The sequence below is a fragment of the Choristoneura fumiferana genome, chromosome 2, assembly GCF_025370935.1.
Source record: "Choristoneura fumiferana chromosome 2, NRCan_CFum_1, whole genome shotgun sequence".
Classification (NCBI taxonomy): Eukaryota; Metazoa; Arthropoda; class Insecta; order Lepidoptera; family Tortricidae; genus Choristoneura; species Choristoneura fumiferana.
Window position 1 is genome coordinate 8,598,792 of NC_133473.1, and position 22,753 is coordinate 8,621,544.

The 22,753-nt window shown below is 37.0% G+C and overlaps 3 protein-coding genes across 9 annotated transcripts in view; 1 reads left to right on the forward strand and 2 right to left on the reverse strand.

Annotated features, from left to right (window-relative positions):
• The window catches only part of LOC141442392 (uncharacterized), a 94,218-nt gene extending 93,155 nt beyond the window's left edge, over window positions 1-1,063 (reverse strand). The window contains exons 1-2 of the mRNA XM_074107367.1: window positions 993-1,063; window positions 482-541 (exon numbers count right to left, since the gene is read on the reverse strand). Coding sequence (XP_073963468.1) covers window positions 482-541; window positions 993-998 — 66 coding nt within the window. The 5' untranslated portion in view covers window positions 999-1,063. The remainder of the gene's footprint in view (window positions 1-481; window positions 542-992) is intronic.
• A 1,381-nt stretch (window positions 1,064-2,444) lies between these two features.
• On the forward strand, window positions 2,445-15,562 carry LOC141442409 (uncharacterized). The gene is given in 19 exon segments (XM_074107388.1): window positions 2,445-2,767; window positions 3,156-3,274; window positions 3,432-3,497; window positions 3,682-3,795; window positions 4,933-5,020; window positions 6,187-6,290; window positions 6,606-6,711; window positions 6,714-6,788; window positions 7,551-7,690; window positions 8,050-8,180; window positions 9,142-9,292; window positions 9,845-10,027; window positions 10,095-10,210; window positions 10,513-10,760; window positions 11,790-11,914; window positions 13,506-13,627; window positions 13,979-14,078; window positions 14,160-14,399; window positions 14,736-15,562. Coding segments are annotated over 19 exon segments (3,006 nt in total). The 5' UTR covers window positions 2,445-2,739; the 3' UTR covers window positions 15,486-15,562.
• The window catches only part of LOC141442418 (uncharacterized), a 38,538-nt gene continuing 31,339 nt past the window's right edge, over window positions 15,555-22,753 (reverse strand). For 6 of the 7 annotated variants that reach the window (XM_074107422.1, XM_074107438.1, XM_074107413.1 and 3 more), the window contains 6 exons: window positions 22,430-22,569; window positions 21,178-21,284; window positions 20,743-20,860; window positions 18,195-18,401; window positions 17,324-17,578; window positions 15,555-15,667 (listed from right to left, as the gene is read on the reverse strand). In XM_074107422.1, coding sequence (XP_073963523.1) covers window positions 15,638-15,667; window positions 17,324-17,578; window positions 18,195-18,401; window positions 20,743-20,860; window positions 21,178-21,284; window positions 22,430-22,569 — 857 coding nt within the window. In that variant the 3' untranslated portion in view covers window positions 15,555-15,637. The remainder of the gene's footprint in view (window positions 15,668-17,323; window positions 17,579-18,194; window positions 18,402-20,742; window positions 20,861-21,177; window positions 21,285-22,429; window positions 22,570-22,753) is intronic. The other variant, XM_074107406.1, reaches the window with a different exon arrangement.

Genomic DNA, 22,753 nt, shown 5'->3' on the forward strand with positions numbered 1-22,753 from the left:
TTCCGACTTAAGATTCACCTGTAACATTCATTTGTAATAGAAAATATAGCCACCTGTACTACTACCATGAGGTCACTGTAAGACCGTACTCGATAGCGACGGCGTAAATTATTTTGTAGGGAGAATTGTACAGTGCCCTTAGTGTAAGTTATCGGTTACAAAATACGTCTCGATCGTGTTCGCGTAAAATCTCAATTTGTATGGAAACACGAACATCGCAAACGTTCCGCTAGAGGCGCTGTTCGTGTTCCATACAAAATGAGATTTTAAACGCGAACGCGATCGAGACGTATTTTGTAACCGAAAACTATACTAAGGCACAGAGCCTCTACAAATAAACGTCGTCGGTACCTATCGAGTACGCTCACTGTTAACTCATGGTAGTGGTACTGAGCTTCACGTTTTAGGAAACTTGGTACGATACGGAAATGGTTTAATTTATTTTTAAATAATAAAGAACTTTTGCTTTCGATCCACTTGCCTTAGTGTCTATCTTTGATTCCGTCCTCGAGAGACTCCTTTGGGGAACGGGGTTCTTTCTCTGTAATCGTTACAAGAAATTTGTAAATATACATTGGTACTACCTAATTTAGAAAATATAATCATGGTTATTGACTGTCCACATTTAGTCAACTCCAAGTAGAAAAACACAAAATAAAATGAGGTGTTAAGAATAATTTACCATCATCAGCAACTTCCTTTCATCACTCAGCTAGAACGTAGTTATTTACACACTTTGCCATTAGGACGTAGTTTAACAAAAAGGATCCAAAGCACTGTCATGTTATTCTTTAAATTCGCTTTTGTTCCTACTGAAAGTAGATCGAAAATTAAAAAACTAAATGTTGAGGGTTGCATCCTTTTTGTTAAACTTTGCAAGGAGTTCCTGAGGGCTTCCACTAAACCTAACCACTAAAGGTGAGTTACCCTCAAGTGGTACAAAACGAAGAATCACGTTCACTTGCTCAAAATAGATACGGAACTTGACTAACCTTCATGGTAGGTGAAACTGGAGGTCTGTTGGGAGACTGGCGGTGCGCGGGTGTTACAGTCAGGTTGCGGTTGGTGGTTACGGGCGGCGCGCGCGCGGAAGCAGCAGTGGGGCGAGGCGTAAGCCCTACCACCAAAACAAATGAAGCACTCGGAATTTTTTATAGTTATTGTAATTTATAATTGACTTAAATTGATGTATCTCTAGCCGCTAACGAATGCATATGTAAAAGAGATCTAAATAAATAAACGATGATTTGTCTTGGTTTACCAAAATTATTAGCAATTTAATCGAATTCTTATTAGTTTAACTGTTGTTAAAGGATGTAGGAACACTGGTCGGTGTCCACTCAGGAGTTTTCCGTTGATCAGAAGGAGTGAAGAATAATAAGTAGAATGAATGTAAGAGCTAAGTTTATCTAGTCGTATATTCAAACACTTTACAATATTATGAAGATGGAAGATAACGATGACGATTTTATTTAATTGTATACTGTAGTTTTAAATATTTTATTTGTAATTATTTTATGTTTGAAAATGACCCTTCTGCCAAGTTCTTGAGTGTCTTAAAAGCGCAGGTAGTTTAAAAATTACGTGTAAAAGTGCCCATTGCGGCCTATTTACTGAATAAATTTGAATAAATATTTGAATTTGAATTTTTTTAACTTGATATCTCAGATGAATTAAGATTAATTTACAAATAGTTTACAGCAACAAGCAGTGAGTCGACCGTGCGGAAGAGACGAGAAGAAGGAAGACAACCCATGGTGTTGTCATACATGAAATACAAGTAGTTCATAAGGCATGCCACGCAACAGAGTTAATGCATACCTACATGCCCATTCAATATGAAACTTAATAAAGGAAAGCGACTTTGAAAGCGATTACGGTAAGTGTTCATTTGTACCTATTTACATTCGCTTTTCTCGTCATGTCGTGCGTTACTTTCTGTCGCTTAATTTTTCTTTATCGCTCAGATATACTCGCTACGGTTTTTATATGACGTCTTAATTTTAAGCTAGCCTAGCGTACATGATTAATAAAGATAGATCTTCGATCATCAATACATATCGTTCATCGAAGAGATAGATAGTTAGATAAATAGGTACTCCACTAAGTTTTTTGAGGTTATACTGAAAATCTGGCAAACACACTTACAATTTTTGTCCTTTTGAGGTTTCGGGGTTGTCATTTTGTTTGGTTGCACTAGATGGTAATTTTGTGGTCCTCGAGGATACTCAGAAAACGTTTGGAATTTGGATAATTTATTATGTTGTAAAATGTAAATTATGCAACATGTCAAACTTGAAGTTCTAAATTTCAAAATTGTTCAGATTTTATTTTTAATGGGACTTACCTAATCATGTTACCTCTGTGACGTGCTAAATAGTAGTATATTACAACCTTTTCTGGTCGTTTACATAAAGTTTTACTTTCGAAACTAAACTATGTTTACAAAATTAAATTAAAATTATTGTTATTTTGTTCACACAATGTGCTGGATTAGATGTGGGTCCTGAGGAGTTGCACACTAATGTAGATTACTGGCAGATTCGTATCTTTTCTTAACCTTTGATTTTTAGTGACAGCGTTCTTCCATCTTGAAGTCTTCTTTCAGAAAGTGAATTATGTAATTAACACGGGACATTTTGGATTGCATTCAATGTTAAAATTCAGTTTAAAGTAAGAGTAGGACATTAGGTATAACGTTTTTGTAGTGAAATGTGAAATAGAGCTTTAAGTTCCATTATGTCTAAAGCTGGATCTGGGGTTCAAGGCAAGAACTATTTTACTGAACTATTTTAATTTGAACCGTCTTCGGGCCACATCTACGTCAAATAACTTCGGTTAAGGCTCAAATCGACGTGAAAATTAGTAATTGCCGTAATTTGTTGTTATTTTGGGGATAGAAGAGCATGTATGAATGGAATAATCAAAGTGGACGAAGCGAAACAAGTATGTAAGGATCGTAGCAAGTGGAAAGAAGTGGTCTGTGCCTACCCCTACGGGAAAGAGGCGTGGATTATATCCCTCCGTCGGTGGATATCAATTCGCAAAACATGTTATTAGCAAAACTGATATTATGTATGTGTATGTATACGCAGGTTCGGTTACATAAATATTCTAGCAGGCACTTTTTGTAAAGAAACCCTTTGTTGTTCTAGGCAGCGTATTAGATGGCGGGAAGAGTCACGCCTATAGCAGAATTCCTCAACGGATGGTTCAGGGCCGGGCGCGAAATCCTCTCAAATCGAAATTCAGTAACAACAATTCCGAATCTGGGGTAATTATAATTCAGCTTCATTTAGTAGCTTAGGTACTACAATCTGAGCAAAGCCCAAATAATACCTACACTTATAATAATTAAATATTACTTACTTACTGTTTCATTAGGTTACCGATTATGTGACCTTAATTTATAATTGCCTTAACTCTTTTAGAAAACAAAATTTGAAGTTGTCACAGCTCAACATCCTCGAAATATACCGCGGCCGCGTTCCGAAGAGGTAAAGTGATGTCGATATTATTTTATGCACTTTTCTGTATCTGGTTCATGCGATGATATTAGTAACTTGTCAATATTGTCCTTATAACGAATCATTATTGCCCCTAAATGGCTAATTTTCGTATTTAAAGATTGCCCCCTATTATATAAACGATAAATTGATTGAATATGTATTTTATTAAAAGGTATCAAGGCCCAAGTCCGCAGGGCGAGGTAAAGAAGCAGAACAACCGCAACCATATTGGGGTCACCAATCTGTGCCTGTGCACCCGGCGCAGCTGGCCCGGCAAACTCGTCAGGTATCACGCGAAAATTTCCAAAAAAATTGTGACAGAAATGGAACGAAGTCAAAAGTCGCTGCATAATTATCGCTTTATTAGCTCTAAATTTCCTAACTTGACGTGATCGATCACAAACAATTCTTTTTCTCAGTTTTCTGTCGATATTTTGGGTTGAATGACGATGATATTCTGAAAATTACTTTTCAAATTTAAGAACTTCAGAAGCGCCATCAGGAGACCCACTTGCTCGCTTGCCATCCAGTAGAATTAAAAAAAAGCGTACAAGTTTTGGTATTTTTTTATTCATTATTTTTATTATTTTAAACTGATTAAATAATCATGGCGGATACGTTATTTGGGTGTCGATTTTTAAAACCTATAATGTGCTAAAAAATATGCCTAGTTTAGACTAAGAAAAAACCGTGCAATTTGTATTACATTGTGAGACCGTAAAGCGAAGAGTGGTCAATCGAGCGCCGCCATGTAAAGCAACAATGCAAGAGTTTTCTTGCAGTTTGAACTGATTTATACCTAGTGCCTAGATTTCCAACGGCACACTTGTCTTTTAACTGTGGTTTTAAGCCTACAGAAGATCTGACTTATCGTTCACTTCATGATTTCTTGTTCTTATGGGTTTTTAAGCTTCACCACACAGAAAGCATCGAAAAATGTTTAAATCAAAATAAGAATGGCACAGAAGTCTTCTTATGTTAGTTTTAAAATATTGTTCATTTTACACAGCGACCATCGGCTCTTCCGAAAAAAATGAAATGTATGCAGGTCGAAGACAAATAATTATGGTGCCCAACACACAACAGGTTAGATTTCTTGAATAATTTACCTATATTAATATGTATAAAACGCTTATAAGTATGATTAAAAGTTAGTGCATTTAATAGGCATAAAAGCAAAAATTAGATTATTGTGATTATAATTTCAGAAAACAGGGAAGTTAATACCATCTGCAAATACCTGCGGCCTAGTTCCAGATCAGGTATACACCAATACAGTGTATACTTTTTTTACTTATTTTAAGCAGTCCTTGTTTGTAGCGCTAAACTGATGGTCGTAATCGTAAAAACAAAAAGAAAATTATAGAAATATTTCTAATTTTGTAACAACTCCGTTCATTCTGTTTTCATATTTATTTTGCAGGAAACCATATCTAAATACGATGAACATGAAATCCGTCACAATGATTACTTATTGAATAGTATGCACGTTATTGACTCAAATGAGAAAGGTAAAATGTTTGTCTCTCTCCCACTTTTTAGGGTTCCGTAGTCAACTAGGAACCCTAAAAGTTTCGCCATGTCTGTCCGTCTGTCTGTCTGTGTCCCCGGGTAAGCTAGTCTACTAGAAAACTGTAATTTGACATAAATATACATATCAGGCACGCCGACAAAGTGGTACAATAAAAAAAAGTAATAAATATTTTTTTAGGGTACCTCCCTTAGACTTAAAGTGGGGGTGTTTTTTTTTTCTCGACTAACTCTAAATTGTTTTCTCACCCAACCCTATAGTGTGGGGTATCGTTCGATAGGTCATTTAAACCATTGGGGGGTTGCTAAGACATTTTTTCTATTCAGTGATCTGTTTGCGAAATATTCAACTTAGTGCAAATTTTCATTGAAATCGAGCGTCCCCCCCTCTAAAATCTATACTGTTGAGTGGAAAAATTTGGAAAAATTCAGAATGGTAGTAAATATATCAAATTTACAAGGAAAATTATAGCGGCTAAGATTACATGAGAATTATTAGTAGTTTAATAGTAAATAGCAGCCTAAGGTATAAAATATACCTGAACTTGGAAGATTTCAGAACACAACACGAAATCCTTAGAAAAATATTATTTGTTTTTTTCCTAATGGCTACGGAACCCTATCCTGGGCGTGTAGGACACGCTCTTGGTCGGTTTTTTAATTTCGTATTATATTATTGTGTTTGGTATCTGGATCTTTATTCTGTGCGATCTGTCTGTCTGTATACCTACTGACAATGTTGTAATCTGGTATTATTTTTCTACTGCTTACTTAGGTACTTACATAAACTCTAATGACCAAATAAGTTAACTGCATTATACATTCCCGTAAGAGTGTTACAGCAATACATAACATACGTAATCAAGGCCTATTGTGTAGCGATATCGCACTTGTACTCGCCCAATACAGACCCAGATTCATGAAATACAGTTACACAATGTTCCTGCAAGTTTCCATATGAAAAAAACATTTTTAATAGGTTTCAAGAGAAGGAGAAAAATCTAACTGTAGATCATTTAATTAGTAGAGTCGTTAATTCCTTTTCTCGCGATCACGGTGAATCAGTCAATTCATAGAACCCAATGCACATTTGTTCTCGTCAGTTATCACTATATGATTTTGAATATTTTTACACCTTTGCTAACAGAACCTGTAACCTCGTGCAGCGAAAAAATAATGCGACTAAGGATACGTTGGCAGGAGAACATAGTAAATTTTGAAAACACAAAAGGGCAGCTAGATGAGCTACAGGTAAAATTCTCAATGTTCTCACTCCAGATTGATAATGTTCACTATTTGTTAATTGTGTTTCTTTTATATACGCTGTTATATCACTCAAGCTTATAGGTAGGTAGGTATACTATCGTACATTGTGCTTTGTTTTTATAAATACACCTATGGCTGATTATACCATGTTATTTTGCAAGGATAAGGAAGTCTGTTCTCTATTTTGCCACTGGTTTCTGTTGAATCGATGGTGCCTATTAGGTTATTATTTTTGTAATCTGGAGTAAAAGAGCAATACGACAGCAAAATGCGACGAAAAACAAATATTGTTTGTTCCAGAAAGGGTTGATGGAATTGTATGCTTCGTTGCGTAAAACACAAGAGGAGATGGCAGCATTAGGTCAGAAAGTGACCTTGCCGCCCTCTGAAGACCTACGCATCATGAATGTGCCAAAATGACGCCAGAACAATTACTCCAGCTGTGTGCTGGGACCTTCCCAACACTCCCGGAAAGTAGAGCAGGTATAATCCATTGTTTAATAAAAATAAAAATAAAATTCGACTGGATGGACAACGAGCAAGTGGGTCTCCTGATGGTAAGAGATCACCACCGCCCATAAACATCTGCAATACACCTGGTGCGTTGCAAACCTAGAGGCCTAAGATGGGATACCTCAAGTGCCAGTAATTTCACCGGCTATCTTACTCTCCACGCCGAAACATAACAGTGCAAGCACTGCTGCTTCACGGCAAGATTAGCGAACAAGATGGTGGTAGCAATCCGGGCGGACCTTGCACAAGGTCCTATACTATACAGTATCATATACTATACAGTATACCGCTTTGAAAAGACATTACAAATAACGTAGACTCCTCCTGTCTTCTTCCATTCTTCTTTGGTGAGCACATTCTTCTGCCAGTCTGAAACAAAATTCATACATATCTTTTGAGTAGACTGCGGCCGCTGCAGTGTGGTTAAAACGGCAAGATAATTAGATTTCCATATAGTCCTGCAAAGAACTAGTCATAGAAAGCTGCAATTTTGCATGAGTTTATAATGTTAACCAAGCCGACAATTTTCATTAAAAGAAATTTAGGTTACCCCCAACCTACACGTAAAATGTAGTAGGTATTTTATAACTCTAGTTTAAATGTAATCACCATCGATTGCAAAGTAAGAAAACTTAGCTCGTGAATTCTAAATTGGATACAATGACATACTTGGATCCAATTTTGATTTGATTCAACAATTGTACTGTACGGTGAGTAATATTTATATTTCAGGATCACCTGATAGACTGCCGCTTCCAATAGACGTGGGTTTACTACACGAAAAGCTTGCCAATATAGTGAAAACTTGTGATCAGACTTTGGTTAATAGAACAGAAATAATTCAATGGTTTGACGAAATCACATCTCAAAGGGTAAGAATTTGGATTCCATTATCTCTCTGTACAGAAATATGATTCGAAATTTAATTAGATTTTAGTGTATCACAGTTTTTAAACCATATTTTATACTCTCTGCAATAACTCTTTTTTAGGGTTCCGTACCCGAAAGGAACCCTAAAATTGTATTGTTGCAGATAATGTAGTATGGAACACTAACCTTTTTTTTTAGAAAGTTTCCGAGATCCCTGATATAAAATATAAATAAATAGATATTAAAGATGTGCTCGTTTAAGATTCCTTTTATGTTTTGTAGTTCTGTGTACCTTTACTTTACCTTTTTTAAATAATGGTTCATATAAAAGCAATTTAAAAAGATATTATATATATTTTAGGAAATCGCAAAGAATTCTCTTATTAAAAAGGTTAACCAATTCAAACTTGTAAATGAAATGCTCAAATGCACTCTCGAGAACAATAAACAAGAATACATGAGGAATATTAATGAAGCAATCAATTGTTTAAAGTAAGTTACGTTTTCTATTAAAAATATCGGTGGTTACGTAGCTCATCGAGCTTTGGTAGTATACCTACTTGCTAAAATTATGTTTAATTTTCACATAAAACATTGAATTTTCACTGGAGGTGTAGTAATTTATATTCACTGACTTTTCAATATTTTCTATTCAATAACTTGATCTGTAGTTTTGATAGTGGCTTGAGTTCGTCCACAGTCCCCTTCGTAATCGTCCTCATTCTCATACAGTCTACTGTTCTGATTCGCCAACATTCCCAGATCGTCACTTTCCTATCTTGTCCGCTTTCTTTCGTGGCCACAGTACCAACTCGTCAACAGTCTTATTTCTACTACAGTGCTAACACGTCAACATTCCAATTTCGAAAAAAGTGACAACTCGTCAACATTATTGCATCGTTCATTATCCAGATTCTAGACTAATATAAATGCTCTATAAATTATTATTGAAAAGGGGCTTTTTTTGCAAATTATTCTCGGGATATTTTGCTATTTAAACGCCTAAATTGACCATATCTGTAAGACAACGTCTGCTAAACGTGGACGAGTTGGCACTGCTGTCCAAGTAGTACTGTGGTCTATAAAAGAAAGTGGACGAGTTGACACTGTGGTCGAAATAGGAATGTAGACAAAACGGGATATGGACGAAGTCATCCTGAGCCAATGAATGACAGTGAATCGTATTTTGTCTTAAAAGTTCGTATTTATCTTGCTTTCTCAATTAGGTTCAGTAAACTAATTGAGAAGGCAGGATAGATACGAACTTTTTCCTTTTTTATAGAAAAACATTATTCAATAGATCTGTAACAACTTGATTTTACCTAAATTTTCACCACTCCCCAATATTCTTATTCGCCATCCTTTCGCTCCGGTTTATCTCTACCGAAAATTTTCACGCCATGGATCATTTGTGATTCATGGGACAGGGAAACTATGAAGTCACTTATTTCAGAAAAACCCTTAATGAAGCTGCAACCCACCAAATACGTTGCGAGGAACTTAATCACAGATTAGTCGAACTGAACGCTACTAATGAAGATTTGCGAAAGCAATTACAACGTCGCGGAAATGATACGAGGATTTCAAATAAAGCTAAACTAGAGGTAAGGAGCATTGCGACGCTCATTGGTGATTGATGCCCACGGTAGTTAATAAAATAAGTGTCGCTAAACTTAAAAAAAAACTAACGTTTCACGAAAGCAGAAGGTACGCACTTGTCATTGCAAACATCTGTCTCAGGTGACTGGATAATTAATATTTCTGTGTGTTGGTTACATTTCTTTGGATCATTAAACGTTTGGTTATATTTGTCATAATATATCAGTAGATAGTAAAAGAGGCTTGTTAGTGTACCTACATTCAGAGAAAGCATTGCGGGATTACATAATTGTTGTATTTCAAACGAGTCGATGATAATGTAAGCTTTTGTTGCTACTAGAAATGTCATCGACCAAGGGTAAGTAATAATGGCATGCAAAAAGTTACATCATTTCGTAAGATTAACATGGATACATCTTTTTGTAGTTGACTGTACAACAAAAATGCAGACGACATGTCTTTAATGTTTTTTAGCACGTCTAAGACGTTTTTAGTAAAGCCATAAGGATTTTTGTTTGTTGAGTGTAGGAGCTCATAAGCATATTGTGAGTTTTTAGGAACTTGAAAAGGAGTTAAAAGATGAGAAATCCAAAAAGATGGCATTGAGAGATCGGTGTTCGAGAGCCGAGGGTCAGCTTAAAGTGAAAGAAGAGAAAACAGCACAGTTAGAAGCAGCGTGGGAGCAGGCTCATTCAAAAACTTTAAGTCTGGAGCGAACGGTACAACAATTGCGCGATGAGGTGATTATATTACATAGGTAAGTTGATGGTAATAAAATGTTAAGAATTAAAAAGAAACTTCTTTCAGAACCAACAATTACAATATAACTTCGATGATCAGTTAAAGAAATTGACAGAATATACCAGAGAAAGTAAAGAAAATCTCGAGAACATTCTTGTCGATCGTCAGAAACTTTTAATGGAGTAAGTTATTTAAATATCGAAATTTCCCTGTACTCTTATGTAAATGTAGGGATTCTTGCGACTGTTTGCTCATTGACAGAGGAGCGTGCAAAAATATCTGACAAGTCCTACCGGCCCTAGAAATAGACTCGTATCAGATATTTATGAACGCGTTGTTTTGTCAAATATTGGTAATGGTGGCTGTACGTGGTCAACAACAAGCCAAGCCTGCTCGTCTTCGTGACTTACAAGAACTGTACTAAGGCGCTAATAAATAAATAAATGATGGATTAACTTACTCATGGACTCAACTCAATCACTAGGAAAGAAGATTTAGAAAAGAAACTTGCAGAATTGTCAGAACATTACAATGCAGCATTGAAAAATACGAAACACGAAACAACTCAAAATGTCGCAAAATTAATTGAGACCGAGCGGAAATGCGAAGAATTGGTGAACGAAAAAACAAAATTAGAAATAAAAACGGAATCACTATGCGCACAGCTAATTGAATCGGAATTACGGATCAAAGATATTTCAAAGAAGTTATTAGAAATGGAAATTAATTGGCGTAAGTTAAATAGCTAATATACTTCTAATTTTTTAAAGGGGTACATACTACATAGAGTACATCCTACTGTTCCTACTGCAGTAAAAAAAATCTGATTCTATAAATTGCAGAACTTAAAATTTATGATATATCATCCCTGCCACCCAAATCGGCTATGGCGATTGCTTGTACAGTCAGAATCAAATGTACCTGATTACTTTTGTACTTTGTCGTTTTACAACCACGTGCTTATAGCGCTTACGAGATTGACAAATGTGTTAATGTGACAGAGTAAAAAAGTAACCAGCTACTTACTTTTGATGCTGACCGTACGACCTAATTAAGTAGAAGAGCTCTTGACGATATTATATAATCTAATGTGGCTAATGTGGCCTATTTTGGGTATAAAATACAGGTGTATCGACAAAACACAGTGTGGTCGACAAAAGTAGGTATTTGTAATTTGTTAGCGGGTGTTCTACTTTTGATTAGTTTATGCTTTGTTAGTTCTTCCTATTTGTCACTTTCAAACTATCTTATACCTTATTCAGACCGGTTTTTTCTCAACGAGAAGGCCAATTTTGCATTTTGCTAATAAGTATTTTTTGAACGTCCTTAAACCTGACAAACTACAATGGCCATCGCTTTTACGCTCACCGTTCTGGAGTTCAATAAAGAAATTCCACTTCGTTATTCTCTAGTCGCACATCTGAGGCATTTGTTCACTTGCTCACATACTAATGAAGCTGGCAACAAATAGATTTTCATACCGCAGACATATACCCCCTTATTCATAAACGACAATCAAACCTATTTTAGTTAAAATGCCGCTAAAATTCGTTTGTCCTTATCTGTCACTTCGACATTTGTATTTGTTAGAAAGGGACAAAGCATTTGTTAGTTAACATAGGCTTGTTAAGTTTTATGAATAAGGGGGTAAAAATATAAATAGGACAAGGTTATTAAAACCTTAGTACCATGGCTAGTAAAATCGTCTTTGATCAGCATTTTTTTACGATCTGACAACTTTCGTGGTACGTATGACTGCAGATAAAGTTGAAGATGTGCAACGGGAACTTGAGTCGACAAAATGTGAACTAAACGATGCGAACACTGAACTTACCAAGTACAAGAACTTAGCAGTAAAGCAAGCTGAAGCTATAAGCGAGTTAGAGGTAACCTTAGTTAATTTTGATAAACATTTACCACATGAAAACGTCACGTAATGATTACCACCTACCTAGGTAAGTTCTCGATTAGTATGAAATCTCGACTTGTGTATTATTCGGTTTATTATCTAAGTATCTGAACTAAACAGTAATCTATACTAATATTATATAGAGGAAAGCTTTGGATTTTTGGATGTCTGTTACGCATGTACTCAAAAACTACTGGATCGATTATAAAAATTCTTTAACTGTTAGAATGCTAAATTATTCCAAAGTGCCATAGGCTATATTTATTCACAGAAAAAATTAGGGTTCCGTACAAAAACTACAATAATGTAACTCAAAGTGTAAAAAAAGTTGCCATAAAAACATCTTTCATCGCATGCGCTGTAGAAACTATTTATTATAGAACAAAAAATGATTTACGATATTAAAGAATACATCAAAATCTACAAAAAATCTACAAAGCCGTGGTGGCCTAGTAGTTTGACCTATTGCCTCTCAAGCAGAGGGTCGTGGGTTCAAACCCCGGCTCGCACCTCTGAGTTTTTCGAAATTCATGTGCGGAATTACATTTGAAATTTACCACGAGCTTTGCGGTGAAGGAAAACATCGTGAGGAAACCTGCACTAACCTGCGAAGCAATTCAATGGTGTGTGTGAAGTTCCCAATCCGCATTGGACCCGCTTGGGAACTATGGCCCAAGCCCTCTTGTTCTGAGAGGAGGCCTGTGCCCAGCAGTGCGACTTATATAGACCTGGGATGGTGGATATGTCCAACTATTGTAGTTACACTATAACTACTTTTTTACATTTTAAAAGTTGACAGAAATGACGACTAAAATTAGACCATGTTATCCATAGTCCATAGGTAGATAGATACCTTTGTATTAATCCTTATCCAAATAAATAATTTTATATTCAAGACGGTTTCAATATCTTTTTGATATATTCAAATCGGACATTCCATTCAAAAGATATTACGAAATTAAAAATATTAATCTAACCAAAAAATGCATTTACTCTACGTTGACGCGCCCCGGCTTTGTGCGTGTCGGGTGTAGTTTTTGGAAAATTGAGCTGAAAAATGTGTGTGAAGTGCCCTTGATTAGAGTTTTTAGAGTTCTGTGCCCAAAGGGTAATAAAAACGGGGCCCTATTCTAAGACTCCACTGTCCGTCTGTTTGTCTGTCGCTAGGCAATAACTCATGAATCGTGATAGCTATACCGTTGAAACTTTCACAGACGACGTATTTCTATTGCCGCTATAACAACAAATACTAAAAACAGAACAAAATAAATGTTTAAGGGGGGCTCCCATACAACAAACGTGATTTTTTTTGCTCGAAATTAATAACGGTATCGGCAACAGGGAGTTGCTTGAAATATTCACAGAATATTTGTGTACTTTAAAAATAAATAATTAAATTAAAATAAAATAAATATTTAAGGTAGGCTCCCATACAGCAAACGTCTAATGTTGTATAGATACGGAACCCTTCGTACGAGAGTCCGACTCGCACTTGGCCGTTTGTTTTACTTTGCCCGTGCGACGCCGGCGCGGGTCGCTAGTAACTAATAATTTAAAAAATATTGCAGAAAAACTTTAAGAGGTCAGTTGAATCAGAGGAACTATTTAAAAGCCACCTCAATGTTAAGAAAGAATACATTGATGAACTTGAAAAGCAGCGGTCATTACTAGAACAAAGGCTACAGGAAAGGTAACAATATTGCTATTAACTCATATACGTTATGCCTATCCAATTTATTAAAAGTGTAAACAAACCGATTTCATTTCATTTCAACGCCCACTGGATCGAATCAATAACACATTTATCTATAATTCTTGTCTTTTAACTAGTTTTAGTAGTTTTGGTTTTCACCAAAGTTCACTTGATTTCAATATTTATTTTTCATTAGAAAAATCTTCGTTAAAATCTGACGTTATTTTTTGATTGAAACATGGGTAATCTGTAGTAGCATAGACTATCGTGGAGAAGGTGGAAAATTTGACATTTTAAAAATCGATTAATGCGCGAATGAATAAGCGATTCTTTTTTTACCTTTTCTAGTGAATCATATGCGGAGCAATTGTCGTGCTTTAAAAAGCTTTTTAGCCAGTTACAGGATGATTTTGGAGACGTCGACAATTTAGAACAGATTCATAAGATGGTAACAATATATTTCAGTTTTTTTGCTACCAAGTCTATGTTTGCAAGTTGATCTAAGATTAATTTATATCTCATTGTTTAGATTACTGACCAACGTAAACATTTACAAGAAAAAAATGATGAAAATAGCTTATTGGCAGAAGCACTAAGAGAAAAGAATCTCGAAATAGAGCAGCAGGAGGAGGCCTTAACAGAACAGAGTCGGATACTGGATCAAAAAGAAGCTGTCATAAAGATGCTCTCCAAAAAAGACGATGAACAAGCGAACATTATTAATCTACTTCAAAATAACCTGGAGATAAGAGCCCGAGCAGATGTGGACGTAAGTTTTAATGATCCATTTCTAATCTTATCACTTTGTTATACTAGCTTTTGCCCGCGGCATCACCCGCGTGGAATTCGGTTATCACGCGCTGTTCCCTCGGGAACTTTGCATTTTTCCGGGATAAAAAGTAGCCTATGTCACTCTCTGGCCCATAAACTATATCTATGCAAAAAATCACGTCGATCTGTCGCTCCGTTTCGATGTGAAAGACGGACAAACATACAAACACACACTTTCGCATTTATAATATTAGTATGGATTTCATAAGACTTTACGAAAGAGAAAATTTAGATTTACAAAAACAAACTTAATTATTTATTATTTACTTTACAGCTTAACCAACAAATTATGGAAAAAGATAAAGAGATAGAGACTCTTCTCAGTAACATTGAAACTAGAAAAGAACAGATTTCTCAGCTGGAAAGAATAATTCTCACATTAGAAGATCAAACTCGGAAAGCAAGCAATCAGAAAAGAAAAGACCGTGAAACTATATCGTTGTTAGAAAAAAAAGTTGCTGTATTAGAAGAGAGTTATATGCAAAACGCACGACACCTCGAAGCCCCAACCGAAAACTTAGATCATTTAATTAAGATGCTGGAGCATGAGCTGGGAAGCCCTTTTGAAGAAGAATTGAACAATAAAGTTCCTGCGCACACTACAACGATGTTACGTCAAAAAAGTATAGAGCAAGGCAAACGGCAGAAATTCAATAAACTTGGCGGTCATGGAGAGAACAATTCGTCAATATACAAAGCTCAACGCGAAAATATACCTACCAAAATAGTTATGGGCAACTTCGTAAAGAAAACATACATATCCAACGAAGATCAACACAAAGGTGATAATCTCGATCGAAAGCAAGCAATTACTAGTATGGAAACTGCTAAATGGCTTGCCCCTGCTGACCCAGAAATGAGTCTGTATGTCAAGGCGCCATATTTTAAAGAAAGAAAATGTCCACCCTTTAAAGGACATCCAGCAAAAGACCCGACAAGAAGTGTGCCATATTATACAGTGCCCAGTCATCTATTAGACGAAAAAAAAAGCAAAATGTATAAGCTTGCAGGCCATAGAATGTAAAAATTGTACCATGTCGTGTAACGTAGATTGTAATGTTTGTGATTACGGTAGTGGAAATAAAACATTGAATGAACAAATGAGTGACGTTTTTATTGCCAAAAAAGGGACTAAACAACAAGTTTCACTTACTCGCTGAGACTTGGTAACTTCGATTACTTTCTAAACCACAAAAAGTCTCGCATCTGGAAGCACAAAATTATGATTAACAAATGGAAATAGATTTCACACTATAAAACTTATATAACTTATAATATAAATAAGGTTGAAAGGTCTGTGATTTTATAAACGTTTTGGCGCAAGTACCTATTTGGAATAAAACTCAGTTCCATTCCTATTTTCATCGCCATATCGGAGGTCGAAATTAATTAAAGTAATCCTAATCCTGTAAACTAATGGGAACACTCCCTCGAAACGGATTGATGACCAGGGATCCGTTTCTTAACTGTAGTACTCCCAATAATAGAACCACCAGTGGTATCACGCTTAGTTTTAAGTATCCCTTTTTATCGCCAACCTGCCCCCAATGGTACCATGGCTATTTTTACGTATTCCTCGAACCGCCAACAGCTTACCGGAGAAAGGGCAAGCTGACAAGCGGGCCGCTCAGCAAGTGGTAGTTTATCTATACTAATATAATAAATTTTTGTTTTTTTGTATTTTTGGATGTTTGTTACGAATGAACTCAAAAATTACTAGACCGATTTTAAAAATTCTTTCACTATTATGATGCTAAATTATTCCAAAGTGCCATAGGCTATATTTATTACCAGAAAAAAATAGGGTTCCGTACTAAAACTTCAATAATGTAACTCAAAGGGTAAAAAAAGGTGCCATAAAACATCTTTCATCGCATGCGCTGTGGAAACTATTGCTGATAGAGCAAAAAAATGTTCTACGGTGTTAAAGAATGTCCAACTAAAGTTGACAGAAATGCCGACTAAAATCAGACCATGTTATCCATACCTTTGTATTATTCCTTATCCAAATAAATAATTTTACATTCAAGACGGTTTTAATACCCGTAGATTACTTTTTGAATCATTCAAATCGGACATTCCATTCAAAAGATATTACGAAATTAAAAATATCAATCTAACCAAAAACTCTACGTTGATGCGCCCCGGCTTCGCGCGGGTCGGGTGTAGTTATTGTGGGAAATGGAGTTGAAAAATGTGTGTGAAGAGCCCTTGATAAGAGACCTTTTTAGAGTTCTGTGCCCAAAGGGTAACAACAACGGGACCCTATTACTAAGACTACACTGTCCGTCTGTCTGTCTATCACAGTAGGCAGTATCTCATGAACCGTGATAGTTAGACAGTTCAAATTTTCACAGATGATGTATTTCTGTGACCGCTATAACAACAAATACTAAAAACAGAATAAAATAAATATTTAAGGGGGGTTCCCATACAACAAACGTTTTTTTTTGCCGTTTTTGTTAGATTTTAATAATGCCAACAGGTAGTTGCTTGACATGATTCACAGAATATTCATTTGTATATTCATTCACTTCAACAATAAATAATTAAATTAAAATATAATAAATATTTAAGGGGGGGCTCCCATACAGCAAACGTGTTTTTTTTGCTAATGTCTAATGTTGTATAGGTACGGAACCCTTCGTGCGGAAGTCCGACTCGCACTTGGCCGTTTTTATTTTTATTTTGCCCGTGCGAAGCCGGGGTGGGTCGCTAGTAATAATATAAAGTTGTTCACAGTGTTCCGCGTCATAGGCATGACCACATTTTTTTTTGAAACACATTCCTTAACCCTTTAGTCAGTCTGTCAAAAACTAATCCAACCATCTACTGAAATGTTCAGAATTAATTAAATGACACCTTATGTACCACGTTGGCGTTGCTGAAGAGGACGTTGGGTTCTGACGCGGTGATCACGTTGTGGGTGCGAATGATCTCCCGCTCTAGGACAGCGCGGCGCCGCTCCAACTGGGTACGCACGCGTCCCTCGCGCTCCAATTGCAAGCCCTGCGCCAGCACTGCGCTCTCCAGACGAAGCACACGCTGCCTCTCGGACCGCAGCGCTGTCCACGTCTCCGCTGCCGTCGCGCACAGCGATGAAAGAGAGCGTGTGGTCTGCGAGAGTTGACATTATTAATAAAGTGGGTTCCTATAGGTACAGAGTAGTTATTGTGAGCAGCTTGGGTAGGCCTTCTGATGTGCCTAAGGAAACTTTCCGAAATTGAGGAAATTTTCATATAGGAGAATTTCGCAAATTTCTTACAATTTTGTATAGGGATTGAAGCTTTTCGCTTTTTAAATTTGAATTTCCTATTTTTTACGTGTATGTCTTGTGAAAATTTTCGGTAATTTCCGAGAACTTTTCCAACTCTGGAATTTATCCGCAATTTGCACATTTGTATGTATAGGCCCTTAACATAAAGACTGATGAACATACATCGTTATCGCGGGAGCAAAAACAAATCAGATAAAGAATAGATAAAACAGAATGTCTATTTAGTAAAACGGATATATTCTGCCTACAAATTCTAAGCATCTAAGAAGCTAAAATTGCGAGTTGAAATGTCTTTCCGTAGAAGATTGTGTTTGACGGAAACTAACGTTGCACTTAGAGCAACATAATTTTGTATCGCGAGCCTGTAATTCGGGGTAATCCTTTATGCATAACTCCACAAATTCATCGCACGTTTTTTTCCTTCGCGGCATTTTTAAAAGCGCTAGGTATACACACCTCGATGATAGTGCTCTGGTCAACAGAGGGCGCGTCGCTCCGTCCGTCAAGCGCGGCGGCGAGGTCGTGGCGCGCGCGCAGCACCCGCCCGAACAAGTCCGCCGAGCGCTCGTTCCGCTCGAGCATCAGCGCGCGCGACGCTGCCGCCGACATCAGAGCTGAGCGCTCGCGGTTCAGCGATTCCAGTTGCATGGAGAGATCTATCAGCTGATAAACAATAACGTCAATTGTAGATCTGGAGGACTACTACGAAATTAGAAAATCAAAGTTCGTATCATATCGTGCGTCCCTCTCACTCTCGTATTAAATAATATAAGTGTCAGCGGGACGTCAAGATAAAAAGTTGGAATTTTGCACTTCGTAGTAGGGCCTGCTCCTAAACACGCCAAGACTGCTAAGACGTAGTGGGACTAAACACGTTGGTTACCACAAGATGGACGGTGGAATACGGAATAACCCAGAAGTGAAAAAAGTTGGAAAGCCCCCGACTTTGTCACTTCAAAACCGATTTTGATGAAACATGCCTAAGAACTATCGCTATAAAACCTGATTTCAAATTAAAAAAAAAACCCGCATTCAAATCGGTCCACCCGTTTAAGAGCTACGGTGCCACAGACAAACACATAGACAGACACACAGATACACAGACACACATAGCGGACAAACTAATAACACCCTTCTTTTTGAGTCGGGGGTTATAAATGGAAGGAAGCTCAGCATTTAGACCGGGAGATGGTGACACAAAATATTAGATGATTTGTACCAGTATGGCGGTTCTTCAGGGGACTATTTACTAGGGCCCTGCTTTGCTTTGCATTGCTTTATCGATGTTATCGACAAATCGGTAGTTTTTTTTTAATTTGTGTTGTAACTTTAATACTTACATAATTGTAAATATATTTTTGCTTGAAATATTATTATTATAAAATACTTTATATTGGCTATGGTAAAAACTGAAGGAATACAAAATAATATTTTCTCTTTTATTTTATCAAAGGGTAGGCAAACAAGCTGCCTAACGTAAAGTAGTCTCAGAGGGAGCTTTTCTCAAGCAATAAAATATAAAGGTAGGTATTCGTAATTATAGTGATTCCAATAAAGCAATTTGAACGGATTAAACTTTCCAATATTTTGAACTTTTTTCATTATTGACCGCTGAAAAAAGTACGTACGAGTATCATCGTAAAGTTTGAGGTTTTATTTAGTTACTTAAAAAAATATCGATTTGTCGATAACATCGATAAAAACCGATGCTCTCTCCCTACAACCTGTCAATAGTCGCACGCAAAATTCCGAGCCCTACTAATTACGGAACGACAAAAAAGAAAATGATGGTCATAGCGCTGGTACCGGCGGCCCAATCACGTGGGCGTCAATCAAACGCGTCTAACGAGTGTCGAATGATTTGTTCCACAAAAATGATTGTATTTTCCGATAGTCGATAAAAAAATGTAGGCGGTAGCGTAATGCCATACTTCTCCGGTGTGGCTTACAGCCCGCCATACCGACGCGAATATTTTAATTAAAAAAAAACAATTCAACCATTATTTTGTTCCAAGCTAATTTTTGCACAGCTAATCATCGTCGAGTAGCCATTCACGAAATACACACCATGCCATACTTTTCTGGCGGTTCCAAATGGCCGCCATACCGCCGCAAAGGAGTATTTTTTTTCTTTCGCAACGATTTGTACCAGTATTGCATTTGGATTTCTGGAAAGTATTTGATAAAATGTGACCGTTATTATATTTCCCACACTTCTAGTGGGGGGAAAAAGTGCTGCCATACTTGAAAAACTGATTTATTCGACACGTTTCGCGTTTCGCTACTCGACGATGATTAGCTGTGCAAAAATTAGGCTGGAACAAATGGTTGAATTGTTTTTTTTTTATTAATGTATTCGCATCGGTATGGCGGGCTGTAAGCCATACAGGAGAAGTATGGCATCACGCTACCGCCTACATCTTTTTTTATCGACTATCGGAAAATACAATCATTGTTGCACACAGCAGAAATGAAAATGTTGCGCTGGGCGGGCGGCGTGACGCGTTTAGATAAAGTCCGCAACGAGCACGTCAGGGGATCATTTAAAGTGGCCCCAGTCGCAGAGAAACTTAAAGAAAGTCGACTTCGCTGGTACGGCCACATAAAAAGAAGAGATGAGAGCTACTCCGTTAAGATAGCGCTAAACATCCCTACTAAACTCCGTGGTAAAGGAAGACCGCCGTCTACATGGTGGACTAATGTTGAGAGGGACCTGAAAGCCCTGAATATCTCACCAACGACAACCCAGGACAGAGCGTCCTGGCGCCGACGTACAAGGAGGCCCGACCCCAGTTGAAATTGGGACACTTCTCTAGGCTAAAGAAATACAATTCTGCTCTTAAGTAATTATCCGAAGTACTGGCTGAATGAGCCGTCTCGTCATCGTCAGGCAGCCGAAAGTCACAAGATTTAGTTTGGCACGTAGATTTGATTTTTTTATTGTACCGAAAATGGCTGTCGTTCTTGAAAATAAAATAAAAATTCATGAAAAATAATGTCATACCTCTGTATGAAGCTCCTGACTAGGCATGTCTTTCACGTAGCAATCGTAGTTGCGTAATCGTTTGGTTTCCAAACGAAGTGACGCGAGTTGATTTTCGTACTGAGTCATACTTTGCTCCCTGCATAAAATACGCATACCTAGATATTTTTTGAAATATAATGAAACTAGAACACATTGACAGAAAATAATACGAAGTGGAAAAGCAGGGAGTTTAATAAAAGGGGGAACAGAGTAAGCTGTTGAATGTATACTCGTACATTACAAAACAACCACCTGGCACTTGAGGTATCCCATCTTAGGCCTCTAGGTTGGCAACGCAATACCCCTGGTGTTGCAGATGTTTATGGGCGGTGGTGATCTCTTACCATCAGGAGACCCCACATGCTCGTTTGCCATCCAGTGGAATAAAAAAAAAGAAACAGAATAGGTACTAACATTATTTTCTCATTCTCCTTTTGCTCTTCAATAATTTGTTGCAGTTTGGTAATTTTCTGCTCTCTTTCTAGCAATTCTTCTGCCATTTTATTTGCAGGCCCCTCTTGCTGAAATAGTTCAAGAGAAGAAAAATAAAAATTCAATATATAACTACCCTAGAAAACGACACACCAACATATTTTCATGTTGTAGTTTTTATTGTACTCGAAATTAAAACCTTATTCTAATCCTGGCTGACTATCTTGTTGCTGTTTATATACAGACTAGATGAAAATCCGGCTTCGCTCGGGTAAAACGTAGACTCATAATACATGTTTGAATTTTTTTTTGCCAGTGTAATTATCGAAAAATCTGACGTATATTCCTAGCCTTAATATTATTACAAACGTACTTTCACAGCTAACCTACGTATCGGTATTTCTCTAGTAGATATTTCTCCTAAATCTTGCCCAAATAACTACGATGTCTCTTTCTCATAATCAAAGAAATTAGACCTAAAGGGCCCCATATACGGCACGATTCGTCTGTACGATCGATCTGATGAAAATCGACAAATCGTACCGTGTGTGGGACCCTTAGGAGGTCACAATGGAGAACGAAACGAAATGCAAACCTGTGACACGTGACGTGATGACGTGACACTAACGCCACTTTGATGTGATGACTTTGACATGTTTACTTCGCAACGCCATTATATACTTAGTAATTTATTCAAGTTTATATGGAAAATACTCGATAATCAGAATTTTCCGCCTACAAGTTGTCGACTCGGATTGACTAATTTTTTACGCTCTTCAATTTGATGTGCATTTCGTTCGAGTCTACCGTACCCCTTGACGAAATTATTAATATAGAAGATTAGTATTGACATCGATGATTGTCACTATCTCTGTCTTGTTTGTTTCTTGTGTTGTGTTGTGATTGAATAAACTCTGCTTATACATATTTTGTAAAACGTGGTAAAACTATGCGTTTAAATTTTAATTTATACTAGTTTAGTTCTATTAATAAATAATAACACACCGTTTTGCTTTAACACAACTTTTAGCTTTACGCATTCTAATATCGGCTATATTCCACAATAAGCCGACTATAATTAGCTGGCTGTGTTACGCGACTGAACATAGATACATTTGCGTAGAGAGAAAGCATTGTTGAAAATAATCTTGTCTCTCCCATCTGCGTACTGGAACCGCTATCATCCATGTGCTTGAGTACTTCAAATATGATATAAAAAGTAATCAGTAAGTACCGCAATTCTCGCTAGCGAATTCAGCAAGCTGTCCTTATCTGCCCGACTCTGACGCATCTCTTCTTCCGCCCGGGCCAACGCCATCCTGGTGGCTTGTAGCTCTTTAAAAATTTCCGTCTCCCTTTCTGTTGGCTCAGTTTCTAAAAGAAATAATTCAAAAATAAATGAAGTGCAACCATTCAGCCAATAAATGACGTTTTTTTTAATAGCAAAAAAACGAGAATCTTTCGAGGCTGAGGTCCCTTAGACCACGTGGCCACGTCGCCTATGCCTGGCGCCGTCTCTAATTAGCTGTGTTCAACTATTCGGTATAGGCCGCTAACC